This window comes from Centropristis striata, chromosome 20 (assembly GCF_030273125.1).
Source record: "Centropristis striata isolate RG_2023a ecotype Rhode Island chromosome 20, C.striata_1.0, whole genome shotgun sequence".
Taxonomy (NCBI): Eukaryota; Metazoa; Chordata; class Actinopteri; order Perciformes; family Serranidae; genus Centropristis; species Centropristis striata.
In genome coordinates this window covers 8084069-8108364 of record NC_081536.1, presented here as the reverse complement: position 1 = coordinate 8108364, position 24296 = coordinate 8084069, and the positions used below count along the sequence as shown (strand labels likewise).

Genomic DNA, 24296 nt, shown 5'->3' with positions numbered 1-24296 from the left:
ACATGATAGAAAGAAAAACAAAAAGGTGTTCACTCACCTCCTCCTCCTCCCAGAAGACTGGAGTTTGCTGGAAAGAGAGAAAAACATGTGTCAGTAAACTTCAGAGTAAGCAAATACGGATTATTCTAGAGAGTAGCAATATTTGGACATCAAAGTTTGACTGCACAAGCGTGATTTCTAAAAAATACAATACAATTATCAAATGTGTCATTTATTTCAAATTAACAACTGACAAATCTCACTGCGACTGAGAACATGAAAACATTCAGTATATTTTCACAGCAGTCAAAAGAAAAACGGTAAGTATGAAGTGCCAAAAAGAGCTTGAAATTGGCTTCAATGATTATGTTACATATTTTTGTATCACTAAACCTGTAATCACACATTTGAATAGCTGTACCTGGCAATAGAAGATTTAGGGTTTTTTTAATGCTAGCTTCCAACAACACCGCAGACATCCAAAGGTAACAAGCAACAAGAAAGTCATCCAATAGTTTGTTTATCACATCTCCAGTAGACAGAAGTGATCATTGTGTGTGGCGGTGTTATTTTTTTTTTTTACTACTAAATTTGGCATCAAACGTGCAATTCAGTCAGCAGCTCATTACAATATACACTCCCCAGATTTCTTCTCTGGCAACAAGACAGAGGTTGTGCTCAATAAAACATGTGGTTCATTAAAAACAATAAACGGTGGCATGAAGTTTGTGGCAGTTAGATCTATTACTGCATAATTCCAGATGTGACCGTGGCTTTATGGTTGTTTCTTTATGGAATCACATCACACAAACCGAGCCGAAGGCCTCCTCTCGGCCCCATACATGAGATCTTAAAGAGTGAGGCTTTGTCATGTGTGACATGTAGAACACCCTCAGAGTTAAGCCGCACTCTGAGTTTTGTCAGCTTTATGACACTTCATGTTCACAAACACGCATGGTATTACTCAGCCCTGTGCTGTCCATGTGAATCTCCCACACTAACTGTAGTTTACTGGTTCAAGAGAAGGTAACGTCAGCTATCCTGGTGGAGAGTGTATCATTAAAAATGAACCGATCTGTCAGTTGGAGACATCCCTTTCACATGAGAGGAGAAAGATTATAGTGGATTTAAAAGTACATCTGTTAATTTGGGCGTTACTGAAAGTAGGTAGCCCATGTGTTTGAAGTGTAGTTCAGCCAGCGGGCATTGGTAGAATCATACACTGCAACATGCCTTTAATGATGTTCAGTTCCAGCTGCATTGGCTATCATTAGCAGTGAACACTACCCCATTAAAAGCTTATTATTTCTCCAAAACGTTTTGGTGCACCAGCAACAGATAATGAACATGTGGTGTAAAGGAGAGCTCTCCAATCATAGCACAATCCTGTGGCTTCCTTTTTTTTGTTGCCTGATTACGTGTATGAAGGGGACTTCTGGAGTTCACACAGTTTCCACACCTTTCTGTGGAACCATTATGGCTTTGCATTGTTCTCATTTTGAGCACCACACATATGAGTGGGCACAGGGACAAAGAAAAGCTCTCCCACTGCAGAATTTGTTTCATCAAAAGGCTTTTGTTTGTGTGCGTGTGTATACAGTATGAGCCTAACATACACACACACAAGAAACGGCAACTCAAATAGGGATGTACTGACAATTCACTGTCATGTTTACAATAGCACCTCTCCAGGTTTTTCTGTGATGAAAAAGACGTTCGCTCTGCTTTTGTTTAGCTCTGGAATCTATCAGCTATCAACAGCAAGCACACGACTCAAACGTGCATTTCCAAAACAGGAAATTTTCTGTTCATCTCTCAAAAGCATGGATAAATGTTGTGTTTATTACCAGATATATTTTTGTTTGATTTTAGGGTCAATGCTTTTGCAGTTTGTAGTACATTTTGATGCTAATGTCAAACTTGTTGTTGTTTATCTATTATTATCAGAATAAAAGGAATAGTTCCATCGCCAGTAAAAGACAAGCTAATAGTATGCTAGTATTCAGCAAAGTCTATCATCATTGCCTAGTCTCCTGGGGAATCTTCCTATTCCTGAGCTATTAAAACACTGGGGTTTAATTACCTGACATTATGGAAATGCATACCTGAGGGGGGCGCTTCATTTACTCCACACCTAATCAGAGATTGAAGATGTGGTTGCTAATCAGTCTGACACAACTCTTCCGTGTGTGTGTGTGTGTGTGTGTGTGTGTGTGTGTGTGTGTGTGTGTGTGTGTGTGTGTGTGTGTGTGTGTGTGTGTGTGTGTGTGAGAGAGAGAGAGAGAGAGAAAGAGAGAGGTGGGCTAGTGGTAGTAGTGAAGGGGGTAGTCTGGGGGTTGAGATGTTAGTTGCTTTCTAACCGCATGTGACTTAGTGTGATCACGGCAACAGCCCACTGAGAGATGAAGAGTGTTCGACAGCCATCTCATCTCCGCGGTGGGTTTGATAAATATGGAAGTAGGGAGGGGTAAAAAACGCTGCTTTATGCTTTTTCATTTCCCCCCTCTCCCTGCATCCTCTCTTTTAATGATCAGAATGTCATGAAGCATGTTTTGGCAGTTTATCTTGAAGCACACTGTGCTGCTTATGCACACAAAATATCTGTAACCTACAGAGTCAGTGAGCTCAGCCCACAGCGAGGCATATCAAGGGAGACATTAAAATCCCAAAGTGGATGGGGACTTGCTTTAACAATCTGTCTTGGAGCACGAGACAAATAAAAAACAGCTGGGAAGAGAGGAGCTAACCTACAGCAGCACACAGAGCAGCCCTACACTCTGGCAGCAAACTATGAGCTCGTGCCTTTATTCAGTATGACTTGCCTGAGAAGTGCTTCAATTATCCTGAGTGAAAATCAAAAACAGAAATCCATATTTGGCCACATCCACCCTATAATGCATATTTTATAGAGTGTGTATTAATTATAAACTAGCTCCTCTTGCTGTTTGTGCCTGCCCTGGGCTCAGTCTGGCTATCTTGTGGTGGATCAACACATTTCTGCCTTTAGGGAAGCAGTGAGAGAGCCAACGATTAGTATTATCAGAAGACCATTATCTGTTTCTTCTACAGTGGCTGAGCACCGTACGGGTGGTGCTGCCTCCTTGAATGTACGTTTAATGGCTTTTTGACTTTCTCGCCCTCTCTTCAGTGTCCGCCGGTGTGTGCCCCTTTGGGAATTTCATGAATCAATTCATCAATTTTTACTTCAAGGACAGAATAGACCACATCTCTATCTCCGAAACAACCACAAGGATCCCATCATATTCAACTAAATACTGCAGTGATATTTGAGCTTTAATATTTTAGAGAACCTGAATACTTCTTGTGGTAGCAGAGATTAGCCTTCAAGGTTTCCAACGACCCAGTAAATGAGAAGAAAGAGTGAAGCCCAAGTAGCAGGCTATGACTTGGAGTTTGTCAGGAGTGCTGCTGAGAGTTGTCCCAGTGGTAACCACAACATGGGTCATAAATCTCAGTGGAAGGGCTCCCCAGACTGCCTGGAGATGGCAGGTCATTAGGAACTGCTGGTCCACGGCATTAGGCTGGCCCATCAAACACATGCCTGAACTGTCACTGTGGGAGGACCCACTTCCTGTCTGCCCTTTGAACTCTTAACCCCCTGCAGCAACCTCATTTATCCCTCAGCCAATGACAATGCAGCGGAGCTGCTGCTGTGTGTTTTCACAGCAAGAAAATATTGATAACAGGGCCCGAGCCAGAGCGTGTGACAGGCACAGTTTATGGATTGTGGCACTGCGTCAAGAAGCCGGCACAGACACAAACAGGGAGGAAAAAGGAATGGTGAAACCACCCTCTTGTCTCAGTGTGTCTATATATTTGCAGAGCATTCATAAAAATGGCTTATGTGCACTTCATTGTGAGAGTCCTGTGTGTGCAGAGGGCAGTGAGGCATGGATCTGGGTTGTGTGTTTGGTGTCGTCAGCAGAGCCCTAGATCATGCAGTTAAATGGGAAGTGCTAGTGCAGAACCACAAAACCTCAAAGCAGTAAACAGATTCACTGTCTACCTTCTGGTCTCTGGCACCTTAACTGAACCCTTTAAATATGCTCCATTGAATACACACTCAACTTATCCCTAGCAGTCTCTCGCATGCTTCTCAATAAGCTCAGAGGTTAATAGTGTACTCTGCTGTGACTCTGGGATAAAAGGTGGGGTACAGAAACTAATAAAAAAAGTTTTATGGTTCAGGTTGCCTGCTCTGTTGCAAATAGATGAGTCAAAAAAAATCTTGGTGCAATTTTTCAAAGCAACCAGGGTGCTATGTAGTGCTACCGACCTATCAGTGGCTGCAAATCCTGTGGCTGTGTTCTGTTGCAACTAATGGCAGACAAATTAATTCACATTTTTTTATTTTTTTATTATAGAATTTCACTGAGCCAACAACAGAGACAGACACAACACTAACATTGATCTGCTGATAAATTATGTTGTTAAGTGCACTAAAAAAACTTTATTTTTGTAATCATAAGTTTGGTTGTGCTTTTAGAGAAAGTTCAGTTTTTTTGATTACCTGTTGATATTATTAAGCTGAGAGATTTTTTCAGCCACATGTAACAAAAAAAGGCTCAAAACAAAAACAAATTAACTAAATAGATAAAAGTGCAACAGAGTGCAGATCTACTTAAGCAAGCAGACACAATGTAAACAAATGTCCATTTAAGTTCAATAATTTGTTATTATCATGTTAATTAAAACATGATATCGGCATTATATATCTGTGGCCTTGCTCTCTAAATATCAGCATTGGCCATACTAGTCCACCACTAACTGCAACTTACTTGTGCTTTGAAGTGTTTCTTACCTGTACATATTGAAGGAATTCTGATTACAGCAAATGTGACTCCAAACACACAAACTGTCCCAGATAAAAACACAATCTAGGTCAATAGACCTGCTCTTTGTAACTGAGAGTCACATTATTTTTTTCCTCCATTCTTCTGCTTTAATTAGATATCATATTCGCAGCTAATTTGATGGGCACAAATTAGCACCCACAACACAATGAAGTGCAAATGGATGGTCTGAAAAAAGAGAAACAAAAAGCAGATAATTTGTACACTGTGTTGACACTTAGATGGTCATTAGACGTTGTTCATAGTGTTCTGATGTTTAACATGTCAGCTCTGAATGTCGATGTTCAAAGAGTCAGTGGAGTGAAGGACTTTGGCAAATTCTTTTTGAGAGGAATAATGTGCTGCTGCTCCACACACAGACACTTTTCCACTCCACCAGCCTTCCTAACAAGCACTGCTACTGAGCCTGTACACACACACACACACACACACACACACACACACACACACACACACACACACACACACACACACACACACACACACACACACACACACACACACACACACACACACACACACACAATTACACGCAGTACACACATGCATGTGCGTGCACTTACAGACTTACACAACCCAACTCAGAAATATTCAGGCTAAGTTATAATATCAAGCCATGTCTGTGGACTCTGTATTAAATTGAGGCAACTCTAACCTTTAATGATGGGGGGCTCTTTTTTCTTTTAGTAGCTGCCGAAATTCCCACAAATAGAAATAAAAGTTAAACGAGCCACCAGTTGTGGGATGAGAGAGGAGAGGCAACAGTGGTATTTCTTATTTGTGGCACATTAAAAATGCATGCTACACCACACATGCTGCCTCGTCTGATGATACTGGTTGACATTTTTGTTCTTTATAGCTTCTAGTGGTCCCAGAGGAGCCTGACTGAGCCAGACAAACTTGTGGTAGAGGTGGCACGATCCCAGCAGCAGATTCACACACCAACACACACACACACACACACACACACACACACCACACACACACACACAACACCACACACACACCACACACACCACACACACACACAAAGGCTAAAGCCTGGCAGTCAAAATGATGCAACTGTGGCTGAAACAAGTACAGTATACAACCTTCTACTCCACACACAGGGGTGAAATGTGGACAAGCTAATGTCACAATACCTCATATCACTACATGTCAAAGTATTTACTGAAATTAAACTACATGCCATTTAAATGACTAAAGTTTCAGAGGAATGGTAGAACATTGATATGAGGCTTGTGCACGTTTATTTACACAAGATAGGAAAGGAAAAATCTTAAATTTTAAAACAAATACTTCTGGTCCTGAATTATGATTGGCTGAGTTGCATTAAAAGCTGTTGTACTGTTTGAAGAAAATCTTCTAAAACAAATTCCCATTTCAAAATGAGAGGATGAGAATGGTAAGAAGTACACAACACTGTCATTCAATGAATGTACTTAAAACACAAAGATCCTTGTTTGAGCAATCCCAACCCTTCTGCCTTTTATTGCATCCAAAGATGACAAACTACACCAGCAAACTTTGGTAAGTTAATGATGTATCGTTAGCTAGTTTGCACGCCATTTGCTATGTGTAGTATATAATGCTCACTTTTCTCTATCTTTGTTGTCAAGCTCACTCAAGAGAGTAAGCATAGTAGCTGCAGATGCTAGATACATATGCAGGCGTTGTTAAGCATTCACTGCCTTTTGTGGTTTATTGCTTAAGTCTACTCCAAACAAGCAGAATTTGGCATTTGGCAGCACAGGTAAAGGGTAGGTTTGCAGGAAAGTACTGTATTTGGCTTTAGTATCTGCAGTGTGTGCAGGCTGGGTAAGGGAACTTGCTGAACACTTCTTTAACAGCATTGCCTGCCACTGTTCAACTCTGACATTCGCATATTTTGAAAAACTTGCAAGTTGTGCCTGCCTCTGCTGTGAAACAACACCAAATTAAATTGAATTTAGAGTTCGCTGCCAGCTTTATATCCCCTGCCTTCCACACAAGCTTACAGTAAGTTACAGGGTTTTCCGCGCTGTAAAATTTTAGGAGGACCTTGTTGCAGACCTTGTTTGCCATTCACTGGGTTGTTCTATTAAGTTGATTTGGTGCTGGTAACATCAAGCAGCTCTCATTTCTCATGTGTATTGATACTCTGTCAGCGTTTAGCACAAACAAAATTTCTATTAAATCAGATGATGGGTTGAACTTTTGCCTGCTGTGTAGTATTTTCAGTTCAGGCTATAAAAGGCTCGTCTATCTCTAGTCTATTGCTGTGGGATGCCTTGTTTAACTTCCCTGCTGCCTACATTGGCTCATGAGTTACCATACCAACCTGGGCCATGTGGAAACGTTGGTGTGTGAAGCAGCAACTTATCACTGCATCACAAGTTTTGGAAGGGACTTATTTTTGTGTCAAACACTGAGGCTCAACTGTTCAAAATCACTGCAATGACAATGATGTGAATTCTATTTTAGGTTGGATTTATTTTGAAATGCTCATTACAATATCAGGCGACCGTAGGTTGCTTCTTAAACCTATTCATATTCTTAACAGTACTTGTCATATAATGTTGATGGCTGGAATTATGTTGTTTTTGCGGCTTCTTTTGAGAGCTATAGCAGCAGTGTTGTGATGTCTGAATGTATCAATGTGACAACAGGGTGGTGTCACAGTGATTAATCCCTTTCCTCCGCAGGCTTGTCACCTTCATAACAAAGCAACAATACCAGATGCCAAAGCCAGCCCACACGTCTATTGTTATAATTACCTGACCTTCAAATCCACATTAATGAGCCCAGGATGATCCCATTCTCTTTCATCATTTGGCTTCCGAGCCCTCCTTTTATCTAACAAGGTCACCTTTCACAACACTGCTTCTCCCTGAAATACACATCCCCCTCATAAATATACATCTACCTGCATCTGCTCAACCCCCAATCCTGAGAAGGGAGCTTGGAAAAATTACAAGAAAATAAAGCTGTAGGTGGGCTCTGCAAAGCGCGAGTTTGTATTTCTTCTGAAGTTGACACCAAGGGAAAGTCAATGCCACCAAAGTTAGACACAGGAAACAACTTTTTAATGATTAAAGTGTAACTTAATAATTGTTTTCAACACTAAAGACGAGGTCTATTAACATGAATGAGAAAGACTCGCTGCAAGTGCGCTGAAGGCATAATGCAGGGGGGCAGTGGAGAGAGCAGGGTTCATTAGATGAAGTTGTTTCGATCGTTTCCCACTATTTTAATCACAGATGCACTGTGGTTGTCAAAACAATGAAAAAATGTCTGCGGTTTGTGAGAAACCACAAGCACAATCTCGGAAAAACAACACATTCAATTATTCATTTGCTCTTTTTTTTTATTTCAGCCACATTTTACAGTGGGACTATAGCTAAATTTGGAAAAGGTGAAACTGAATTCCACATTATACTAAAGACGGGCTAATGAAAGCAATATCTAACAAGTTAAAAAGTGATATTATGTCATGTCTAGACGCAAAAGCCACAAATATCCACATTAATACTCCGGAAAAAGTACACAAATTAAGCCAGCTAATGACACATGTAAATGTTTACTGTGGCATATTCTCACATATCTAATGTATTTCTTGACATCTCATTGCTCACATGCCTTAGGCGATGCTATAGAGGACTATTAATACATGAGACACTTACAGTAGAAGTGCGGATGACTAATGCAAACTGATCCATAAAAAAATTAAGCCAGCTAAGGTATTCAACATTAAACCTTGAACACTGGGCAAAGATTTTATATGCATCTGTTATATAACACAGCCAGATATTTTAACTGATATTCACCAGCCCTGTGCTGTGCATCTGTGCCAACTTTGAAGAGGCACCATCATTTTCTGGTTGAGATGAAATAGGTTATCTGCAAACTTCACAGGGCCTGGTGTCACTGTGGACCTCTGGCAGGATTTGGGCCAGCAGCTGCATATTATGGATTTATCCAGTCCCATTTTTGGATTTATCAGCCTCGCATTAATGCAGCCTCTTCCTTACTGGCGATCAGGCCTGTTTTTATGTTAAAGACCCGCATGGCTCCTCAGGGCCTTCACAGTCCACTACCCCCAGCTAGGTACCCACCAGGCAGCCAGACAGTTCCCCTCACTATATCCAAAATAACATGGCTGAGATTCCTCCACAAGGAAGAGCCAGGGCAGCATTAAATTGGAGATTCTCAGCTACTGGAGTGTGGTTTCGGAATCGACTTCCTTACATATCACTGCTTTCTCTTTGCAGAAAATAGAAGTGTTGAAATGAGGGCCTTGCCCTTGATAGCCAGGGCATGGGATATACACTCAGAATTAGACTCCATATTGCTTAAGTGCAGAACATTGCATTAAGGAAGAGTGCATTGTCTTTTTTAACACTATAAATGTGTTTTAACTTCTCTTACTTCCTTAGCAAAATGCACTTAACCGGCACTTAAGAGAATCCATTCCAAGCACCGTCTATTTGATCACAGCGGTGTAAGTGTTGAGGTGATGTGTGAAGTGAGCCTTGGCTTTAGAAGTACTCAGTTTATGTCACAGAGCCTCATCTCCCTTGAGCGCCAACAGCAATCAGGCTGAAGCAGCTGAATCAAGTCCAACAGAAATACCATATTATTCATGTTACCAAGGTGAGAAAAAAAACATTTGTACGCATGAAGGCTAAAATGGGTTGTGTGTTAATTATGTGAGGCTTTTTATCATTATTGTGAAAATTGGTGTACTTCTACATCTTGTTTTGTAGCTTTCTTGTGTAGAACATGAACCCTCTGAACCCAAAGTAGTTTCAGCTCGTTTTACGCTCCTATCACATTTTCATCTCACTGTGGCCTCATTTTTCACTGCAATATATAAATCCTGCACCTCTATGGAAACAGCACAACCATAGCTAGACGTGTGGAGATGTCTTTTGTGCTGTATGACACAGTTATAATGACATAAATCATCAGAAAAAAGGAACTTATGAGTTGAATTTCTTTAATAATTATTTTACCAAAACTAAATAAAATGGAATATAGAGTACTGTGCAAAAGTTTTAGGCAGATGAGAAAAATGCTGTTAAATAAAAATGCAGTCAAAAAATATAAAAATTTTAATAGTTTATTTTTTTATCAATTAACAAAATGACAAGTGAGTGAACAGAAGAAAATCTGGTGTGACCACCCTTTGCCTTCAAACCAGCATCAATTGTTCGAGGCATCTTTCCACACCTGCCTAAGACTTTTGCACAGTACTGTATATGCAACATTTCCCACAAGTAAAAAAAAAATATTCCTGAAAAAATTGGGGGCTCCATGTGATTTACATATTGAACTATTTCCATTTGTACAACCTTTCTTGTCCTCTCCTCTCTGCTCTGTGTAAACAGCTGGGAGTTCAGTAACTGAATTTGTGTCATGTGACCGCACAGCTGAGTCATTTATAACTTCCCCGTTGCGGAGCACAAAATTTAATGTTTTCTACAGGATCTAGAAAGTGCAAATTGTTTACTTTTGGCAAACTTTTAAATGATACATGTAGAATAAAGTGATTTTGTTGAAGTTAATTCAACAATTCAGTTATTAATTTTCCTGACAGAAGCATGAGTCACACATAATTCACTCAAGGACCATCTGCAATTTAAAAAATAATTTCTGTTTTAACATATTGTAGCAATTATGAATGGTGTATTTCTGCCATTTTTTTTAAAGAAAATGTGCCTTTCAAATCCACCACTGGGTTGTGGAGTTTAGAGGGTTTTAATGGACAGAATGACTCAGTAAAGGTCAATACACAAAGAAAGATGACAAGCCTAAAATATGTTACAGAGAAATTACTTAATACTAAATTTTAGAATGATGCAGTGCTGTATATGGTAAGGTTTTACATCTTAAAGTAACTACAAAACATTCCCTTTGCCTAAAAACACAGCTCTTGCAGAAAATGGTGCTCGGAAATCGAGTGTAACAGAGTCTAAATGAAGACACGTCAGCTCAGTCTACTGAAGAGCATGATGAAAGCTCTTACAAAGATAAGCCAATCCTTCTTGGATGAGAGATGATCTCATAAATAATCATACCTGTATTAACATTAATAGCGAGTTGTAATGGTTTGATCATAATGGGAGGTATTTACTTTGAGATGGTTATTTATTTCCCATACTTTGTAATGGAAATAAAAATCGCTTTGCACCTCAAAGATTATGTCTTCCATTGTGCCAGCTCAACTCACAATCACAAGCCACATTTTTAAGACAAGAAAACTGCAACAGAAACAGGCCTTTGAATGCAAGAAGGAGCTGCTCAGGTTATTTCTATCCTGCCCTACAATCATTATGGACTGACAAGTGTGAATTGATATCACACCCTGTTATCTCCATGTTAGATATTGTGGCTTGTGAATAATGCAGCACCCATAGCGAAAGGGGGTTTTCACATACATAAATACCTCACAGTTCCTGCCTTTTGAACAACAGTGGAATTAGCTTAGGTACAGAAATGTCATGGTCTGCAACAATAATAGCGCAATATTGTTTTGAGTTTCTTTCTTTTGTACGCCTATGGATCACACAGTGTTCACTTCAGTGCATCTTTTAACAAGCATCTGGTTCTTTTCCCCCCACAAACACATTCACACAGAATCCCAGATGATAATTTCCTGCTCACTGGTATCTGCAGCCTTTTGTAAAAACAAAACAAAAAGACAACCTGTTTCAATTGCTTATTCAAGGTGGTTTAAAAAGGCACCCTATGAAATTGTAAAACACAGTGCTGACACCGTGAGAATTACACAATCAGACAGGCAGAGTGTTTTCCTCTTGGCACTGTCACCATCTAAATCTGAGCTTGAATAAAACAGTGAATTGGCAGGATGAAGAGCGGAAAAGAGTTAAATATTCTATCTTTTTTTATTTGTTTTCTTCCACTCTGTTGCCCAGTCTTGAGCATTGTGGTACTCGGTGTTCTGCTTTGTTAATAATTTGTTTATGTCAACTGAATTGATACGATCAGTCTGCTCAAATCCAGTTTCCCTCTCACTGGTCTGAAAACATCTTGCCTGGCTGACACAAATCTTGCTTTGCTTCTTGCTGTTGTCTTTTGACGAACTTTTAACAATATTTAAACGTCTCGATGGAAGCACCTCTGTAACTCATCAGAGGATATTAGCCACAGTGTAATATGAAGTCTCCCTTTAGCCCCATTTGCTCAAACAACTGAAATCATCCACTGTAAGTACTCATCAGACTCCACAATCACCTATGTTTGTAAAACTATAGGCATGACAAGGGAATGGATAATTACACATCATTTTTACCGGATAAAGTGGGTGAGCCTATAGCGCTTCCATCAACATATTGCAATTCACTTCAGAACGTAATGCTTGTGTCTGGTTTGGTTTCAGAAAGTGTTCCTCTCCAGGAGAATGGGACACATAATCAACTGCATCAAACTAAATAATTGACAGACGTGTTGCAGGCTGAGAGAGTGAAATAGTTATCTTGGGGATACTTAACTAGGAGAATAGATTGACAATGGTTATATCTCTCTAAATGATATTGCCGTCCTCCTGCTGAACTTTGCGGTAGTGCTTAATTGCAGCCGTTAATTGGCTTGCCTCCAAGCTCTTTATTTCATTGCTGAACCCCAACACACACACACGCACACACACGCACACGCACACACACACACACACACACACACACACACACACACACACACACACGCTGCAGCCATCTTAATGTTGGGTTATGTGCTAAAGCCAAGATTTACACAAGATTTTCTCCATCTGATGCACTGATGAAAAGGATGCATTAGCTATTGTGTGGAAAAGAAATGAACTAGCATTAGCGCAACTTTAGGGGTTTCCTGCTGGTTTATAAAAACCTCCGTGACAGCTGACTGCCTGCTCCCACCAGGGTGGTTTAAGTGAGGGTGCCAGCACCGACAGGTGACGGGGAGCTTTCTCAGAAAGGTGCAGTACAGGACTATAAAGTATCCTTCTCAAGCAGCACTAACTCAACAGTTCACATCTAATATAAGAGGAGGGCAGATAATAACGAGAAGCAAACCCTGTGGTACTTCTTGCCAAACCAGGCCAGTTTTACACAAAGTTGTCAGCTTTAGTGTTCCTGTGTTAGAGCCTCGACAATAGGAGGTGGGGCAGTGAACAGAGAGCTGCTTCACTCTGGCAGCTCCAAAACACCAATCAAACACTAAGTCACGCCAGCACACTAGTTACATTGTAAGGGGCCTGTCACTTCTAGAGAGCCAATTTATGTGGCTTTTACACATGCTGAAGAAAATGAAGGTTTTTGAGGCTCACAAACTGAGACTAACTGTGAGGCTGACTGTCGAGCTGAATGTTAAAAGAGAAGAAAACACAGGGTGGAGGCACCCCTCGAAGATTTATTTAACTCACTACTCTTTATAATTCCTGTTCCTTGCACCTACTGTAGCAGATGGAAAAGTGCCACTGAATGCAACATGAAATCAGCCTGAATAACCACACAACGGTTTTAATGCCTTTGATGGACATTTCCTGTGTAAAATAATATAAATAAACCCTCACCTTCACACTAGGTTAACAAAAATCTCTGGCAGGTGGGAGCCTGGGAATGAAGAAAAGCCTGAATCTGGCCCAAAAAAAGCAGCAGATATGGGGAAGGATGAAATGAAAGCTCCAGACAGCCTGTAAAGGAATTCTGCATAAAATCAAACAAGAAGTGATAAAATAAAAGCTGAGCGAGGTGTACAGGATTTGTTTGTAATTCAGATTGGGAGGCCAAAAATGGAAGAAGGGAAACTGACAGAGGCAGAGGATTAATTCTCATGTTTCGGTGAGAAGAACTCCATGAGAAAAGAAATACACCGTATAGTCTTTTTCTCTCTAACGATCTCCAAGGCAAAAAAAAAGACACATTTTGTTACCCAGTGTAATACACCATGCTCATTTTCATGCAAAAAGATCAGCTTGGTTATAGGAAAATAACCAGAATCACAATAATTTGGGTAAATATTCAGATCATAATTATTTAAAATACTACTCCCTGACTTTGGAAACATCATGCATTTTCCAAATTAAGTATATTGTATATATTTTGTGTACAAACTGTATATTTGTTTTAGTTCTTTATTTTCATTTTTCATTTTATTACTCTTTGGATTATTTTCGCACTGGGTTAAAGAAAGTAATTTCCTCCTAGGGATTTTTAAAGTAATTCTGATTCTGATATATATATAGTTTAGTATCTAACACCCAGTATGGGAAAAAAGGAGTGATTGAGTGAGCCAGAGAGAGAAGCTCATGAGTCATTACACCCTAAATACACAAGCACTCAGGTTTGACGAGGTGAAAAGGTACATAAATGATCTGAAAATATTCCAACTCAAAAATAACACTCTTAATTTAATGTCCCATGCGCTTAGGTCCAGGCAAAATAGCCTATTTAATATCTAAATTTTTCATATAAGTGGACGCACATTACTCGATCTCCATGCTCTGTCACATCTCTCGCTCACTCAGAAGAGCGAGTGGCGCCTACGTTAGCCAACACTGATGTAAATGTGCAAAGAAATCAGACAATGCACATGCAGGAAATGCAGTGGCATCCTTGCAGTTGTAGTCTTGAAATAAAATCACAGGGGGGCTACAGACACAAACTCACAGGCGGTGACGAGACTGCCAACAAACACGGGGAGGAGAGGAGGGCTTAAGGCTATAGGTAACTCCTTATTGGCTATCACTACCCAGCATTTTCCTCACCAATGTACGGCGAACAAAATGGATGAAATGTGGCTGCAGATCACCTCTAACAAATGTATTAGGTCTATAACATTGTGATTTTCCTACTATTTAATTCATTTTCTGAATGTCGTGTAATGCCCCTTTAAATTGACCAGGCCTGCAGCTAACATTGCCACAATCATAACATCCAAGATTTATCAAGACGTTATAGCTCCACTTCAGCGTTTTCCAGTATCCAATATGGCTGAAGAAGCAGTTAGACCCTCTGTGTTGTTTGTCACTAAATCAAGACAGCTGTCCCTAAGACTATTGCTCCGAAAGCTGTTATAGGGAACATGAAGGCTGTTGCAGTGGCACTCTTAATAAGTTGAGTCCCCACAAAGAAATGAGCTTTTGAAAATTCATCCAAACAATAATGTCAGAGGGCAGACAGACCTTCTGTGTAACCACACACTCTGCACAAGTCAACAAGACCTTTTTGTTGTCAGGCCCATTCAATAATACCTATGGTTACACAGAGTGTTTCTAGCAAGAGCAGAAGGACTCAGCAGTAACCTTGCATCCCAAGGACACATCATTTGAAATGCATTGAGTGCCACAGCACTGTGATATATCCTTTTTCCAGAATTAACCTCAGCTGGTCTTTCCTGTCACCAACCAATCAAGGAGTATGAGTAGGGACAGGTCCCAAGTCCCGACAAACAAACACAGAGCACTCCTTGCTCCGCCTTTTGTATGTTTACCACCTCGTAGGGCGAGAGGCAAAACATGACAAATAGCTTGAAAGATCTCTCAGGTCAGTCAGCCACATGTTTGACAAATACAATCTAATTGTAAAACATTTGTTTGAAAGAATCTTTTTTGGAAACGTGAAGGATGGAAATGTCCGTGTGACCTCTATTAGTGGCAGAGATTTATCTGTATTCCAAGGTTACCTCCACCACCGGGCAGTCCAGTCAGCGAGCAAAAGGGCTCCTGTCTATGTGTCTCCAAATAGTAAATGTGAGTGCATTGTGGAGAAGAGAGAAAACTGAAGCCACAGATGGCTAAAAGCATACATGATTAAAATGCAATTCAGTTAGGAGGGCGAGATGGATGAATGACCTAAATGGAATCGGCAGCTGCACAGGTAGATTGACTCTGACTAAACTGGTGAACATCAGTGGGTTTCCATTTGTCTCACAGAGTCATCGTCGCCACCAGTTAGAGATGTGAAAAAGGACGGTGATTAGACCGAGGATGCAATTACTGCGCATGGATTTCACATTGTACATGAAGAATTCAGTCACAAACGGAAACCACAAAATATTAACAAACCCTGATAAGATAACTGAAAGCAGAGCCGAATTCTTTCAATCTTTTTAATTAAATGCCAAGACGGAGGCATCTCTTCACAGCATAATAACCGTCACACTGCTAAATTCAGATTTGGCATTAGATTAGCGTCTTTGAGCTTTCTCCCTGAATACACTGAGAGAATGTGACGCTGTCTGTATTAAGGCACCACTTCAAAGAAGAGGGACTTTGTGATCATTAATGGAAGTTCTAATTACTGAGGAGCCACCAGTAAAAGACCAGTGCTCGTTCTGAGTGTTCATCATTTATGAAGCTGGACTACAGTTTCAACCCGCCAAAGCGTTTAATTGGCTTATCTGTCCTACTGCTACACAGAAACACAAAAGAAACATCTTCAGACCCATTCAGAGGAACACCGTCTGACAAATCTGCACAAGTCTGTCTCACACAGCCAAGTCACATGTTTCTATTAATCAGCAAGACGAGTTATATGACATTATATGTGGTTTTGATTGAAAACGACCATAATTTAGAAAAACAGGCAGCAAAAAAAATAATTTGGCCCAAACGACATAGAGAGGTTGTGAAACCTCTTTAAAAGCTTTAAAAGTATTATTGTTCATATAATTCCAAGCACAAGCGCACCTCCCTATGGTTGTCATGACATCAGACTTCACTACATGATTGTAATGGCCAAAAGAATTCACAATACTGATAATGATAAAGAAATTCATCTTCAACTTTGTTTATTGTGCATTTAATCTGGCAACAAAAAAGCGCCCTCAAATATGAAATAAAATAATCCACATAATTTATGACTTACACAATATTATCATATGTATTATCAACTTACTATCAATATTGAAAAATGTTTAAATAGCACAATTATTGTCACTGTAATCACACTTTATTTCTACGTCTGTCTGCAAAGTCAACTTTATTCCTGGGCTGCTGCAGTAAAGTCCTCATAATGGTGTCCAGAGCACATGTCAGCTCTTCTAATGAAATAAACCTTTCATCTGTGTGAAACAAGCATTATTTTTTTTACCACTGCAGGAACTGCTTGTTCAATCTTATTTATGAGTAATACAAGGAAAGTGGATGCCTCCTGCCCAGTGCGGCAGTGTGCGAAAGAGGATGTGGTTTAATCTTCACTTCCATCTTTAATGAGATCTGATGCAGGATGAAGCCGCATGGCTAAAACACAATGCAGGCCCACAGAGCTGCACATAGCAACGCAATCGATGCTGCGTGATAAAGTGGTATACACTAACCATTAGGACTGTAACAAATTATTTTTGTGGTTAGCTATGTCACTCCCTCAGACAAAGCTAAGAATGGGAGGGGGGGGGACTAACAGACCACATGCAGGAGAGGTGGAAACTCAAGAGCAATGCAAGTATAGTGGAGGATTAACCTCTCCAAGCACCCTGCGCTTTGATGAAATCGATTGGCCAAAATTCAATGCCCTCTGGTCAGTGTTTCCTGTTAGCATGTCTGTTAGGTGGGGCAGGCATGTGAGTGGACTGGAACCATGTGAACAAGGACTGGAAAACACACGGTTAATGATAGATTTGGATAGATGTACGTCTTTTTTATATAACGCAGAGTCAAAACATTCACTCAAAAACCTCCAGTGGATTTATTTCATGTTCTAGTTACAAAGTCTGACCCCATTCCCAGAAGCCTTTGAGGTATAAAAACATACTCTTCAAGCTCTGTGGCCTGCTCAGGGAGGCCCTGATACCCTGTCAATACCTCTCCTCCCCCTCCTTGCTCAAAGAGAGGGAGCATTCATTCTTCAATTTGGCCCTAATCAAGTTTGAATCGAGTTAACAGCTGTATGTCAATCTTTTCTGGAACTCCGGTTGCAGATATGTAATCTCCAGCGGTGTCTCCTGGGCATATTTAACTCATACATAAATACAGAGATTGTCTCCTGAAAATATATAATGTGTCACTGCTGGCCAGACAGCAGGTATTGGTTACAGCCACACAGTCTAGACAGGCAGCATACTAGCTTTGAGGAAAGTGATACGTATTTATGTTTCTTCTCTTTTGGGGTGACATTTTGCAACAGAAATATGGAGGAAATAAAGAATTGATTCCAATAACAAACACATGTAGTCTCCTATTGCCAACAAAAACACATAAGGAGCTAATAGACAGACCTTTTTCATACAACTGTCTCTTGCATGCTAATAGTGAAGCAGCTCTGTGAGGGCCAATGCTCCGTATGGGAGGCTTATTAAGCAGGAGGCTACGTTCAGGCTAGCAGCCCAGAGGACAAGAAAAAAGGGAGGGGTCCCATTGTGGGAGGCTATTGGCCCGCAGTGTCTCCTGCTCGACTAATGTAATCTATGATCTCTCCCATCCCAATTAAAAGACGAAATGGCCTCAGAACAGCTGTAAAGGGAGGCCTCACAGGAGTGCACTAACCGCTGTTAATGTCAGAAGTCTCATTTAAAGAGCAGCATCTGTTTAGGCTCCACGCAAGGCCTCATGCCTCTGAGCCCGCTAACAGCAGAGACAACCCTGCCCATCTGGAGCGCTGGAGCAACACTCTGTCCTCGACTCACACAAACCCACCCACACTCGGATTGTTTTGTTCAAGTCTGGAGACACCTTTGACTTTAAATGTTTATTACACTTTGTTTGAGGTCAACAAGACAATTTATCAGGTTGCATTCCATTGAGCTTCCTGTTAAAAGTTCCTCATTGAAATGTATGTGATACACAAAGTATCAAACTGAAACTCTAAAGCCACAGGAGGTGCAAAAGGCTCAGAAAACATCGATATCTGTTCTCAAAACATTAAATCAGAGTGCTGTTATTCGGCAACAATAATAAACAGATCTAGATTGAAACATTTCATTAAATGACAGTGAAGGCTGATTGAATCAGATAATTACAGTATTTTTAAGGCCTAGGTTGATAATTATATATGTCGAGTATATAATTAATTGATTATCACATGTAAATAATAGGTTCCCAAGTTGTGCTGAAGCCACCTTGTGCAGAAATTGCCAAACAGAAAGTGCAAGTTAATTGTGTGTGTGTGATTCCCAAAGCTGTAAAAATGAACTGATTTCACTTGTTTAGCTTCTCAGAACTTGTAGCCTGGAGCTTCCTTCAAATCTCTCTACTGTCGGTCCAACAGAAACACTCCACTGTTTCGTTCTTATTCAAGGAACAGGAAACAGCCAGTGCATGCAGCCAGGAAATGGGCTGCCAAGTGAGAGAACAGGAGGTCCAGTAAAAGATGAAATGACAGTTATTTGTTTAGGAAGACAGCGGAAGGATGTTCACTTCAGCAGATCTGATCAGATAATTCCATAGTTCAGTGGCTTGTAACGGGAAGTATGCCCATGCATGTTCATCACTCCTGTCAGAAAGAGCTGTAAACACTGATTATGTCATGTCTCCATGAGGTCATTTTCTCATCAAGTATCCACAACATTGCCTTTGTGTGTAGAGTGTTTTCTTGGATGCTGTTATATGAGCATGCTGCTATTGTTGGAGACTTCATGTTGGAGTTCTATTCATATGAGGGCAATAAAATATTTTTCTCATGCACTTCATATCTGATAGATATTGAAGGGACTGATGGAGTTGACAATCAATATCAATGACAAATTATGGCTTTGCCAGCTGCAGAGACGATTGGCTTTTTAAAACCCACCCTGTTTTGCCACAAACACTCCCTACAAATTGTATTTTCAAGACACTCCCAATTCCCAATCTACCTCCCAAATTCTTCTTCCCATAAATACTCTCAACTACTCTTTGATGTGTGTGGTGCAAGGAGTTAGCGCCTGTTGTCCCAACACACACAATCTCAATATAACTGAGAACACAAGATCCTCTCAAGCCAGAAAGGAAGCAAATGACACAGAAATATTATTGGAGTGTTCTGGATTGTGATATATTATTCACTAGACTCACATAGGATCTGTTCTCTCATTAGCGTAAATACTAGTCTCTACTTCTGACTTGGTGTGTGCCAACTCAAGCCCACTTTAAATTTCAAACTTGTGTATTCTTGTAGGTGTGATGGCAGATTTGTAATGGGGGAAAAGCCCTGCGGTGGGCTTTAATCGCCAAAATATGCACAGACTTCCAGACCTGCTGACATGTTTGCATTATTACTCGCTGCCTCCCAATGCACCGTCGCCTCCAATTGGTTAGCAATTTCATGTGATTGGATGCACTTTTGCAAGTGGGTGTGGGCTGCATTCTTTCCATTTAACTGTTTTTATATGATTTCCACCTTTGGGTAGATGGAACAGCTGGGACACCAAGATGAATCAATTTCAGCTGACTTGAAAGGAAATCCATCCTCTATCAGCTCCTTGAATGCACAAGTCGTTTTTTTTCTCCACACTGTGCAGTTCAAGCTTGTATACATGCTAAATTTAACTGCAAATAATTTTCTTCACAGGTGCCTGTACTTCAAGTAAGTGGGTAAAGATGATTATCAAATGTATGGGCCTGATTTATCATGGCTTTACACATGCACAGACTCATCAAAAACAATAGCAGAAAGCAGCTGGTCAGCATGCATGCTCAGCAGCTTTCAGGTAGCCCACATTAGGGAAGAAGTATTGGTAATCAAGTTTATCATGTACACAAACCTGCAATTTCCATATGTTTGTGCCTGATTAATGACTTGTATAAAATAACACAAAATAGACCAAAATGTAGCGTTTAAAATACATTCTGGATGCAATGAAATAAAAGAAAACAAGTTAATCATTTTGAAAACGGAGTTAGAAACCAGTCAAAGTTGTTGTCTTTATAAATAGATGAGTGCAAGATGTGTTAGCATTGGGACAAGATTTTGGCATCAGAAGTGTTCTGGTTTCCGTTTATAGTCCATTTGTAGTTTGTTACAGAGTGGTATTGGCCAGTCATATTTGAGCAGGCTTTGGTTGACTGCAGTTAAACAGCTCATGTTAAGAGCAAAAGAATCTCAGAACTCATTGACGATTGGCTGATGACTTTTTGGCTTTTTATTAGCTTATCTGTTGTCTGGATAACTATTGGATATGACTGAATCCTTTCCAGATATACTGTTGCATCATATAAAAGGTATTTTAAAATGTCTGCAATTTGGCAACAAATGCAAAAAAATGCAGTGCCTGAAATGTATTATCATTATGTGCCATAGTTTTTGTCTATACCACTAGATACTAAACATCTCATGCCCCCATTTAAACATGGGGGCAATGAAGCACATGCCGTATTTCTGAGAAGGGAAATAATTTGTACCTTGTAGAAATGTGTGCAGCTAATACCAAGTCAATAATTATAGTGTGTAGAAACACATGAATCCTGAATATCAGCAGATTATTATCTTCCTGCTACACATTTTCTCAGACTGGTAAAATTGTGCTCATTAACAGAGGTAATAATTGAAAAACTATTTACATGTAAACAAGGACCCTGCTGAGTTAGTATGATCACAGACCTACTCTGTGTAGCCAATTTCCCACTTTTTCTTGGTTTACTGGCTGACAATGTGACTCCAACACATTTGGCAGAAAACCAAGGGTCAGATATATGTGTTTAACATCCTAAGATCACACTTCTGCATAGCATTTTACAGATTCCAATCCAGCAATTCCAATCTCTGTCTTGCCCTCTGCAGGGCACAAGTTAACAGTATGCATTAGTTTCACAACCAATGCACATAAAACAGCCCTGAAACAACCATCTGATGCAGAGTTATCACATTTATGTAACGCAAAGGATAAAGCTGTTTTACAACTAATGGTAAAGAGCAACTTAATCCAGTTATTTAAGTAGACACATTGTGTGCACATTCAATTAATTTTGGTTCCAGTCTATGTTCTTCACAACACAAGCTCTTTTCACATTTGTTGAGAAAATACAGTAATTTTGTGCTGTAGACTGACAATAATCTGCAAGAAAATCTATGATTTTGCACATTAACTAAACTATTCATTTACTACAACTTCTATCACTACTACTGCTACTGCTACTACTAATAATTTATTTAATTCTGGATGACCTAGGCATTTGTTTATTGTTTGTGTATTTATGAGATGGTCACTGACATGCCACTTTGCTTAATATGTTGTAATATCTTGAGTTTAACTTGTGAGTTGCCTTCTGCTAATAATGCCTTCCCTAATTAAGGACTGTTCAAGCCATCACCCCTCATGTTTACCCGACTCTGTGGAGCATCATCTCCACCAAGCTGTGTCATCTTTCAAGTCCTACTTGAGTATTTTTGGCAGAATAAGCTCAATTATTTCATCTGAGATTAATTGCCTCAGAATTTTGACAAAGTGGGGCAACATTGGAAGTATTTTCACTCTCCTTCTTGTTCCCCTTGTCTAGCTGCATCGGGTTCAATTTTTGAAATATACACTCGCTCAAGGTCTATTTGGAGACGGAGACGGCGTGTTTGTGCTTGAAAGCGTCGGGGTAAAATCCAGCACATAAATTGTTCTCCATCACCAGAAAGGTGCACGCCTTTACTCTATTCAGTGAGAGAAACTTAACTACTGAATCATATTATTGGCCCCTCTATGGGATCCGGTTATAAATTTTACAAATTGGGCCACTGGATCCTCAATGCAAAGCAGGAAGAAAATTGAATGTAGCAACATTGTTTATTTTGCCATGGCTTTATTACAGAAAGGCAGAAGGTTGGTTACTCTGGCAATAAGAATCCTCAACACAATTTAAAATATTTAGTGCAGAGCAGCTTTCGGACTGTATAAGGATATTACTTTTTATGGCAAATTGTGGTAACATACAATCAACTTTGTTGTACCAGCAAATCTGTTGTTGTTAGATGTATTTCTATATATGCAGATGGTTCCATTTAGATGGAAGTGATTCCATGGAGCCAACATTTCCCATGCAGCGCTAAACATATCAGCTCTTGGGTAAACAGTTGCAGTTGGTGGTGTTTTCCATTTTTGTTAGACAAATAGGGCTTAAATAGGTATAGAATGTGATGTGCAACAACACATGATTTTATGACAAAGTAAACTTCACAATATTGGTACAAAACAATGCATGTGTGTGGGTTGTACAAGAATTTAAATACTTAAATATCAAATGCCTCACAAACCTTACATGTTATGATAATACATAAGACTGTAATTTACCTCAACAGATTCATCTTATGATTAAAATGAATGGATTATAAAAACTTCATTCTTCAATCAATAGATGCATGCATGTTGTCTGATTTCCTGTCCATTGACAATGCACATTTCTAAAAATGTGTCACTGATTTTTCAAAATGACCAGCTAATTAGGAAACAACTTCTGCATTATTCTTGATTATTTGTCTGGCTAGCAGCTCTGCACTCCACCCATATGCTTCACGTCCTTGTTTCTCAAATGATTACATTACATAAATAATGCTTTAGGCCAGAATGTGAATTAGTACAACAGAACGTTTGTTCCACCTCCAATATGAGCGGGCTATTTACGGCTCGGCTCACTGTAAGTGCACCACCTTCACTGATTAAGTCCTTTATGTAAAAAATGTGACATGAAGCTTCTGCTGGTCTTCGCCATAGTGATGAAATAAAAGCTACTGGCACCAGTAAAAACTGTTGCAGTAACAGATTTTTGCAAAAAAGCTCCCCTAACAATGCAGGGGAAAGAGGGACAAACCAAAGAGATAATAGTAACCATTAACAAATGAATGGCTACTTTCTTCACACCAAACAAAAATATGTCCCTGTATAACCACTCTCAGTTGAACTGTTCAGGGAATCACTTTGCAAAGTGCCTAAATCTGATAATTAAATTCAAGAGAAACAACTCTAAACACTGAGGAGCTATTGTGTGTTCTGTACTGCACTTTTCATTCCCACTCTCATTTGGATAGCAACATGCTCCCTAATGACCCCACCCCTCAGTCAAGGAAGAAAAGGTATTCCAAAAAACACTCTGGTGGAGGAAGCAAACGTGGATGTGCAGGTTCTGGGTGGCTTAATCTCACACTAAACAGGAAAGTGTAGAAGGACACCATGCCTGGCTGCAGCCCTAATCGTCCTGAAAGAACGTCTATGTGTTGCTGTTAAATCCAATTTCTATTTAGCATTAACGCCCCCTGAGAGCTCCTGCCTTTCTGTTGTAAAGAACATTATAGAGTGCTGACAGTATGTTTGTTTTTTTTCTATCTAAACATTACATTTGAATTTCCCATCAGTCTAAAATTTCATGGAAATCATAGTTATCATGCAACTTACAACCCAATTGTTAGAAAAAAAATTGGCAGACCACAAATTTGTTGAATCCAAATATGTTTAATGTAAACATTTCTGAAACGTTGAAAGCCATTCTCATTTTTACACATGATCACCGCCGCTTTAAACATGCTGCAAACGACTGCAACAAGTTGCAATTGCCTGACGATGGCGGTTTTAAAC

At 39.9% G+C, this 24296-nt stretch overlaps 1 protein-coding gene across 4 annotated transcripts in view; it reads right to left on the bottom strand.

Annotated features, from left to right (window-relative positions):
• Window positions 1-24296, bottom strand: part of macrod2 (mono-ADP ribosylhydrolase 2) — a 428964-nt gene that overhangs the window by 307713 nt on the left and 96955 nt on the right. For all 4 annotated transcript variants that reach the window (XM_059358761.1, XM_059358760.1, XM_059358764.1 and 1 more), the window contains exon 4: window positions 38-67. In XM_059358761.1, coding sequence (XP_059214744.1) covers window positions 38-67 — 30 coding nt within the window. The remainder of the gene's footprint in view (window positions 1-37; window positions 68-24296) is intronic.